We start from the raw sequence: 9,419 nt of genomic DNA, 5'->3' as shown, positions 1-9,419 counted from the left end.
ATAGATGGGTGAAGAATACGAAGAGGTAAGACAGTAGGATTAAGACACGAAGAAACCATTATGCGTTTGTTTTTCATTGTCGAGAGCTTAGTGTCGAGCTGTTTATGTATTTTCCACTCTCACAATTTTGTATGTATGTCCAGTCATTTTGGGATATTCCTGTAATGGTTTATTCCACAGCGCTCTTATTTTTGCCATACCATTTAAGACCTCTAGAGGTAGTACTTGCAACATGCAATTCCCCGTTAATCGAGGAATGTATTTGTTTTAGTATATATTTTGTTCTCTCTTAAATGTTAGTGTTTTGTACTATATTTCATACATATATATGTACATTTAATGTAGGCCTACATAGATTGATGTCCAGTGAAATTAACAGTGCTTTTCACAACCCATTCGTTTCATTTAGGGGGCGTGGCACCATCGCAAAAACTGGATATCTGTACCTCTTGTCATACATACAGTCGGTATGTACTTGTCATACATACAGTCGGTTAAGACGTTCGGAAAGGTTACCGCCCCCCACGAGGGGGAAAGCATGCTAACCTTGTCAATGGGCAAACTCGCTAACAGTTAGACTTTATACATTCGTTTTACATTCAGGCGTGGCACCATCGCAAAAACTGGATATCTGTACCTCTTGTCATACATACAGTCGGTATGTACTTGTCATACATACAGTCGGTTAAGACGTTCGGAAAGGTTACCGCCCCCCACGAGGGGGAAAGCATGTTAACCTTGTCAATGGGCAAACTCGCTAACAGTTAGACTTTATACATTCGTTTTACATTCAAGCGGAGTTCTGCTTGTTTCTGAACACAATAATTTGAAGGAATTGTGTTTACTTAACTGCCCAGTGTATGCTAACAACTTAATTCACCCTCGATTGCCCAATGTTGACGACAAATTTCTCTGGAAGCTATATTCAATGGTAGCATCATTAGGTTGCTAACTGGCTAACTTTATATCGTCAGTGTAACATAACCAACTGGTACACATTACTTGTTAAAACTATTCCCACGGACATTGTAGGGAATGTGCATTCATGTGAGAATAAATTCAGATGCAACTTACGAGTATGTGATGTTAAGGCAAAAGGGTTAGCTTGCTAAACCGAGCTACACAATCCGGCCATTGAAAGCAGTTCTACAATGAGTACACTCGAGACAGTTCTGGCCGTTTAACTGGAATTAGCAAAATGAGGGAACTTAATGTTACCTTTAACCTCCTTGACACACAGATAACTCTCAGTTGAAACGTGTTTGTGCCGTTTAGTGATGTTTGCTAAAAGATTTAATATTTTTATACGTGCTTTCTGTACTCAAGCCGGAGCACCTCCATTAGATTACATGCAATCAAAACAATGTTTTCCCCTCGGGGGCTTTTCAGCCACGGTAACCACGGCAACTGGGGGCGGTAACCACGATTATGACTAGTTGCCGACTGTATGTATAGACCTACTTACTATTAAATGTAAGGCTCTAATGACAAGTGTGCAATCTTACAAACAATCATATGTACTGTACCTCCTAAGTACTTGTTATTCACTCCCATGTAGCTAGTGATATATTGTTCATCGTATAATGCAGGTTTCACTGTTCTTAGGTCAATACTCAGCTGGCTGACTATAGTCATTCAAATTGCAATCAAATAACATTTTGTTAACCATTAAATTAGTGTACTGGTGCAAATCTGAACCAGAGCGACTTTTAAACGACATCATCTGCCACAGACGTCACTTCCAACACAGCCTGGCTTGCACCTCCCCCGGCTTTCTGAAGTTAGCAAACCTAGCTAACCAGTGGTGGTGGTGGACGAGGAAGTGGAGATGGCCGAATTGTCACTTTATCTCACAAACGTTAACATATCTGTGGGGCAAACTATGGATAAAGAGAAGGTATTTCATAATGTTTTAATGTAACATGTATATAAGTTGTTAAAGTGAACTATTGTGTCGCTGTTGCTATTATTAATATTAGCTAGCGTGTCTCGGCTAACGTTAGCTTGTAAACCTAACAATAACCAGTGTACAGCCTAATATCATGTTGGGTATAGTGGTGCGTGTCTGTGTATCGCAGCTATTGCGTGTGATAGTTTGTCGTGCTTCCGTTCAGAAATGGGCTTTTCAATTTAGTGAAACTGCATTATTAGTGAGACCGCAAGCTGATGTGTATTGTATTGATGGTAACGTTGTAGTAGCAGCGCCAACAGGCAACGCATCACAAGATAACAACCTGTTGGTCTCTTAACTTTTCCGTGGGACCATCTGATGTTGTTAGTTACTGTTACATCCATGGAAGGTTATTAAGAAGAGAGCACTGAAATAAGTACATTTAGCCTACTTGTGTTAGTCGGAATATAAAGATAACCTTCAACGACAGGCTGGTACTGAAGGTGTTTGTTTTACTTTAGACTGCCAGCTTGGGGAAGGATTTTGAGAATGTAGAGCTTGGTGATTTGGGCCTGAAAAAGCAAAAGGTTCCCCGAAGAACCATATACTTTGCCAGTGGGGAGACTATGGAGGAATACAGTACAGATGAAGAGGAGGAAGAGCCTGAGAAGAAGGAAGCATTGACCACAGTTGATCCCGTAAGTTACGCTTGTTATTGCTACTACCATACTGTAACGGGTGTGGTAGGTTTTAATGGCACATTTCCTGTGTTTTCAATTACAGTCAACACTCACATGGGGCCCATATGTGTGGTTCCAAATGTGGAGAATGGCTACCTCAACCGTTTCAGGTAGGACTGAACTGTAACACAACTGATTTGTAACTAATCACAGTTTTGGAGTTAACTGTTGTGTTGCTCTGTCTATATACTGCCTTTCCCCATCCATCCTTTATTAACATAATAATGTTGGTTCTAAAATATATCTAGTCTTTGACGTTGGTTAATGCCTGACAATTTTTCCCCTCATATTTGTGTATCACAGTGTGTGATTATCTTGGCGAGAGACTGGCTGGACTCTTGGGTATAACATCACCGAAGTATCAGTATGCCATTGACGAGTACTACAGAATGAGAAAGGAGGTGAGCAGTAACTCGAGTATAGTGAATGTGAGCGTACTAAATATGGGGAAACACACCAATTTATTTATTTTTACCATGGCCAAGCTTAAGTCACAAATCATGAGAGAACCACTTTATACCTGATTTAAGTTAATATCTATAGATTTCAGTCAGATGGCCAAGGGGGAAATTAAATACCCCCTGTCCGTCCTCTCAAGTTTGCATGGGCACCTGGTATAATATTCAGAATCCTTACTGATAATTGCCAATTACAGGATGAGGAGGAAGAAGAAGAGAACCGCCTTGCTGAGGAGGCAGAGAGGAACTTTAACAAGGGGAGCCAAGAGGGTCAGCCGCCCAGGGTGGAACAGCCGGAGACAAACCCCTCGTTTGTGAACGTCACGTTTGAGCTGGAGCCAGAGCCTCATTCAGCACCTGATGCTGTACATGTCCCTGCCCCTCTCCCCTCTTAAAGTCTACTATTAAACAGATGTCAGTCTTTTAGTTACCAATCCTTTCCTTTTTCTTTGCAGTTTGTAGATTTGTTAACATTCTGAACGTGAAATGCAGTTTAGTAATAAGTGTAGTCCGGAGGTAGACTGAAGATTTTGTTTTCTTACCAGGGAAATTATATGAATGTGCTATGATCAGTACTGTGAAGACATCCCATAATGTCCAGTGCTAGGTGAGCACCAAGCTGTAGGTATGTAATGTATTTACTGTCTATTCTGTTTTTGTTACAAGTTTTCTATGCAACTAATGTAATATATTTTGTATGTACGATGCATTGTTGATGCATGACAAAGCTTATTATTGGTTTGTATGCAAATACTGGCTTTTGGATATCATTTCAAAAGGTACTTATTGAAAAGTTGGGCTACAATTAATTCATTTGATTTTCTCTCAAAATAGGCTGAATACATTTTTGAGTGCAGTATTTGATCAAATACACTCCATACACTATAAAATTGCATGGCCAAAAGTGCTGTTTCCTATCCAAGGGCATGTTCAGGATGTTCAATTACACTGACAATGTGTTGAGGCCCTTTGAATACTTAATAGAGCAACTCTACCATGTTGCCTTTTCTACATAGATCAATGTTCATGTTATTTCAGGAGTGTCAGTTGAATATTTGTCATCAGATGTTCTGAGGTCATATAACCTTATGGAATACTCATCTCATGGATTACGAGGTATCAGTAGGTAGCCTGAAGTAGAATGTTTCCTTTTATTTACATGGACAAAACGATTATCTTGATCTGGATCCTGGTGTGGATTTGTGGAATGTAAGAATGAAGGATGCCTTCACAGTAATCTGTATTGTCACACAAGATTTAAAAATGAAGTTTTCACCCACATGAAAAGTCTCTCGCTTATTGTTGTAGTCATTCTACATATCTGTGATTTTAAGTAAAAAAGTTACTTTTATTTATGTTAATAAAACATTTTTGTACATTCAATAGAAATACATGTTTTTTCTTTGCATTCGCAACAGAGGAAAAGCTTGTATATATACACAGAACAAACCAGAATATGCACTTAACAGGAGTTCCTTTTCTGCCATGGTATATTAGAAATTAGACAATGTCCATTTTATTTGTCTTGTTTGAATGCTTAGGGGTCAAGTGTCATCAATATCCACGTTGTTACTTTCTCCATCGTTGGCCACCAAAACCTCCCTGTTCTCATAAGTCCAAAATCCGTTGAGGTCGATGAGAATGCTAGTTACAGTATCACCCTGCCCACTGTTTACCAGGTCCTGAAGTGTAATCTTGTATGGATCCTTGGGTTTCACCATGTCAAATATCTCATCCTGCAGTCACAGTCACAAAAAGGGTGTTGTTTAGTCATATAGGTCACCAACACTCTGGTGTCAGAACGAAAATAAATATGCATAGTGCATGAAGACATTTAATTCATGAGTACAATCTGTAAAGTTTCATTTCGGTGTCAAGGGACCATGGAATGTATCAGTCTAGTTAAAAACAGAAACTCAGTTGTATTTATGTATTTACAATACCTTGACATCCTGGAAGGTCACCGGCTCTTGTCCATGTATTTTCATCTGTTCTTGAATAGCCTGAGGACAAAATACACAGCAGAAATTATTAGGTCAGACAATATTTCAGCCACTTAACTGAAAAGAGTACAGAGTGAAGGGGGATTGGGGTTCAGAGCTTACTCTGAAAAAGTAGTTGAGCGCAAACACATTGAGGTAGCCTTTGTTGTCCATGTCCAGCAACTTAAAAATGTACTGCAGTGCTGCAGGTTCTTTCCGGTTCTCCAGAGCCAATACAAAGTCCAGGTACGTTTTATAGTCCTGAGATGAATGGGGTTAGAACAACACAAAAAGTCAATGGCAATGTTTGGAATGTTATGCCCTCCAGGAAAGTGCAAATTAAGCAAACATTAACTTTAGAACGCCATTGTTATGGACCCTTTCAACAAGGTAAACAAAAACAATGCTTGAACGTTCTATTTGGGCCCCAATCTACTTCCTCTGCATTAAGATAACATATGGAATGTTAAAAAGGAAGTCTTGTGGGGCCAACTATGATTCTGATAATGGAACTCTCTTGAAAGGGTCCATACAGTTGTTTACGCAAGGGATAATGGACGACACGGTGGTCTGTTCACAGAAGTTAATGCACGGTCGAGGTTGTAAAACGGCCCCGACGCGAAGCGAGGTTTAAACCTCGTAAGTGCATTCATTTCTGTGAACAGACCACCGTGTCGTCCATTATCCCGCTTATTCCACTGTTGCCACTTGCGTTGTGTTCATTTCCTGTTACAATTTTAACATTTTAATAGCTAAAACTGTCTTGTTTGTAGAACTAAACCGGTGTGTGTATTTTCTGTGGCAGCGCTCTCACCATCTCCCCATCGTAGGTCAGGCATTCTTGATACACGCGGTCAAGGAAGACACTCGTTAGTGTACCTGTTCCATAGCGAGAGAGTTCTTCTTTGCTCAGCATGCCATTGTGGTCTTTATCGAGGTTCAGATACTGACCTGAGAATTAAAAAGGCAAGGCATGCTGTTTTCATTTCAACTCTGCACTGACACCCACACAGAAACCTAAGATTTGGAAGCTTATGACAGCCAGTCAGTATGTGTTCATCTTAAAAACAAAATCAGCTCATTTTAAAGTTTATTAAATTGTGAAGGTTTACCCATCCAATAGCAAAACACATGAAAAATGGTTGATTGAGATAAATGACAATAAGCTGGCTCCTTTCTTCTTAAAGCTTACCATATACTCTGAGGGCAGATGGTGCAGAAAACCAGTTAGCCTCCTGACTTTCCTTGGACAACTCCTCATCCCTCAGCTGCAATTAATCATAAATACAAACAAGACAATAATAAAACAACAAACAAACAAAGAACAGACAATATACTGCAGCATTTACCTAATGGTTTAAGACTAGTGTGTGCATTTTTTACCACATATTTTCATTCAGTACCTCGAGAAGGTCATCCAGGAAGCTACAAGCCAGGATATCCTGTATCTTTATTTTACCTGGAATAAGGTCCAGAATTAGATTAGACTGGTTAATATATACTGAAGGAACATTCAAAATGAAGAAAAAAGTGAAATATAGAAAGCCATGAGCCATCAGAATAAACCCTTGTCACATCATTTTGTCTATTTATGTTCGGTGAACTGAACTGGAAAATCTCCCTTTACAAACAATTCAGGCTAAAGTTTATTTTCTGTCCCAAGAACCAGGAAAGTGATATTCTGAGACAAAACATTGAAAGAGAGAGAGATAGATAGACATGCCAATGTCCTGAAGCTATTTACTAAAGCTTTTCAATGGAGAAAGAGCAGTCATTCTTGGCACGAGGGAGGGTCTTCACTTTCCAACAAATAAACACAAAGTAATACTAACTAGATGCATCAAGAAATATGAGACGTCAATGGACTTTAAATGAGGGAAATACCAGTGCGCAGTGGGTCGAGAAAGAAAAAGAACTTTCGGACAGCCGTGCAGACATAAAAGGAGTAGAAGGACTTCTCCAGACCATCCAGTTGGGGCAGAGTGGGGATCAACTCCAGGATGTAGTTCTCCAGGTCCTTACATGCAACAAACAGAAATAAATACACCAAGGAAACAATCATATCAGCAATAATAAAGCACACTGTGTACATCAACAATTCTGAATGTGCTTCATGTGGTTGATGTTTAGTATAATTAGAGCATATAACATATTTTCTGTGTTAGATATCTATAGAGCCTTTAATAGTCCAGGATGGATCTTCAATTCTTCCACTTACACATCAACTAGAGAGAGAAGACAGAGATAATATACAAATGGCCATGTTGATGGTACATACAGACTCTCGCAAGTAGCCCTGCCCAGCCACGTCATACAGGCTTAACCCAATCCTTGTCTGATGCAACCAAACTGCAAGAGAAAAACATTTGCTTGAACCATGACTAACCAAACTCAAAATTATTCAGTCAATGATTCAGAAATAATTTAGAAATTTAAAATAATGAAATACATTTAAAAACATTTTATAACACATTTGACACATACTAAAGCATATTTTAAGTATTATTATTACTGTACATGTGCTACAACAGTATGCCAATATACAATACCTTTTCTCATGACGTAGTTAAAAAACTGCATAATTGATATCCTTCCATATGGATCATTATGAAGGAGTTTAGCATACACTCTAGCAGTGAAGAATTGTCTGTATAGAGAAAGGAGAAGCTCATTGATCATGTGTAATAGTAACAGTAGCAGTAGCAGAAGTAATACTATCATTGTAATGGAAATGTATTAAGAGATGATTGTGTGTTGTGTTATGGTTTGTATATTATAGTATTTGTTTATATTAATTGGGTTATTGATTGAATTGACATTGTTGTTTGTTATTGCTATTCTCCTTAAATGTTGTCTTACCAACTTTTTAAATTGTTTACTGTTAAATTTCGCACACTGAACAGCTAAAGATGGAAGCACAGGTGAGGGAATACCGGCTAGGCATTGCTGCATGTTACACCTCCAATAGTGCCATTTTGTTATTCTAGGACTTGTAAGTGATCTGCCATTTACCTGTTTCAGCCTATCGTAATCCCACCTCAAAATATTTCAGCTTTACAACATGTCAGACATATGTCAGCACTAGGTTGGAAACAATCGCTAATAAATATTATCCACTGGGTAAATGCTTACTTGCACTTGACTCCGGCCTGCTCTCCAACTTTAAGAAAGCTCTCATAGGTGATCATAGCCTCATCTCCTGTTGCTGGTGGCACCTGGTGTTTGTCCAATAGAAACCATAGGTTCTGAGGGGGGAAAAAAGACATTCAATTTCAGAGACATACACAGAGTAAAAAAAAATCCTGTCTTTATTTTCCATAATATTCATATCTTAGAAATATATGGTGGACGGAATTATATCACTTTAACCACTATTTTCATGATTCAAACACCACAACGCCCTATTTTCGAGGTCATGAAATAAAAACTGTTCCTGGGAATGACATTTTTCATGTACCATGAGTTTAGCCACTCACCTGTAACTCTTCATTATCCAGCAGTTCCCGACTCTTCCTCTGTAGAAAGACTGCTCTGGACTCCTCTCTTAATTTTTGCAACAGTACTTCATCTTCAGCAGGAAGCTACGAGAAACAATAAGTTAATATTCATGAGGTTCATTTGATGTGACCATTGGACGTGAATGAGGTCTTTATTGTATACCCTGTAGTAAAAGCGCGGTATAGTCTTATAAGAACTGCTTCGTTCCCCTCCTCCTTTCCATTCGGTGTAGTACTTAGAAAACAGCTCTGTTTCTTCTGCCTTTTTCTCCTCCTCAGTCCTTTCATCTACAAGAAACAAACACAAGTAATCATGGCAATGTTGTTGCTGCTGCTGTGTATGGATGCCTGTCAACAAAGCTAGCTATGCTGATGACATGCTAGCAAGCCTTTTACCACGGCTTGAAGACAATTATGATTCGTTGACTAATACGTTCAGCTTTCAGTTAGTTATATATAACACCTGACACATTGTGTTCTCATATACTGCACTCATTTGTCCTATATGAGAAACACAAAGTCACCTGGAAAGTTAAATGCACAACACCTACCTAGCATTAGCCAATGTTAGTTAGCTAAAAGAAGTTGCACAACTAACTCGTTTGGTTAACTGCAGTGTTTAGAACATTACAATAAGGGTAATTTTATGAATGATAATATTAGTTTTGTTACCTTTCTTTGAATTGGCTAGCCTTTTTCTTAAGAGATCCTTCCAGTGGGAAAGTTTATCATTCGACATGTCTACATACCGTTGACGTCTGGTACACAGTAGCCTTGCTCAGTGATTGGTTTGGTTTGCGGAGCACTTTCGTGACGTCTTCTGACTGCGCCGCGGCCGTCAGCTTGCACGT

General features: G+C 39.0%; 2 protein-coding genes across 2 annotated transcripts; one reads left to right on the top strand and one right to left on the bottom strand.

The window, feature by feature from the left end:
- The first annotated feature begins 1,437 nt into the window (after nucleotides 1-1,437).
- On the top strand, nucleotides 1,438-3,523 carry fam177a1 (family with sequence similarity 177 member A1). The gene is made up of 5 exons (XM_042072132.1): nucleotides 1,438-1,897; nucleotides 2,413-2,589; nucleotides 2,675-2,741; nucleotides 2,935-3,032; nucleotides 3,287-3,523. The coding sequence occupies exons 1-5, from the start codon at nucleotides 1,829-1,831 to the stop codon at nucleotides 3,482-3,484; spliced, it is 609 nt and encodes a 202-aa protein (XP_041928066.1). The 5' UTR covers nucleotides 1,438-1,828; the 3' UTR covers nucleotides 3,485-3,523.
- A 1,055-nt stretch (nucleotides 3,524-4,578) lies between these two features.
- ppp2r3c (protein phosphatase 2, regulatory subunit B'', gamma) lies at nucleotides 4,579-9,397 on the bottom strand. Its single transcript, XM_042072125.1, has 13 exons — nucleotides 9,241-9,397; nucleotides 8,732-8,856; nucleotides 8,548-8,652; nucleotides 8,204-8,316; nucleotides 7,621-7,718; nucleotides 7,350-7,420; nucleotides 6,956-7,088; nucleotides 6,475-6,530; nucleotides 6,264-6,339; nucleotides 5,886-6,022; nucleotides 5,195-5,332; nucleotides 5,033-5,092; nucleotides 4,579-4,825 (listed from the first exon to the last, which is right to left on the bottom strand). The coding sequence occupies exons 1-13, from the start codon at nucleotides 9,305-9,307 to the stop codon at nucleotides 4,634-4,636; spliced, it is 1,371 nt and encodes a 456-aa protein (XP_041928059.1). The 5' UTR covers nucleotides 9,308-9,397; the 3' UTR covers nucleotides 4,579-4,633.
- Between the last annotated feature and the right edge of the window lie 22 nt (nucleotides 9,398-9,419).

This window comes from Alosa sapidissima, chromosome 19 (assembly GCF_018492685.1).
Source record: "Alosa sapidissima isolate fAloSap1 chromosome 19, fAloSap1.pri, whole genome shotgun sequence".
NCBI classification, from domain to species: Eukaryota; Metazoa; Chordata; class Actinopteri; order Clupeiformes; family Clupeidae; genus Alosa; species Alosa sapidissima.
Note: the sequence above shows the minus strand (reverse complement) of the source record. Positions and strands in the feature narration are given on the sequence as shown.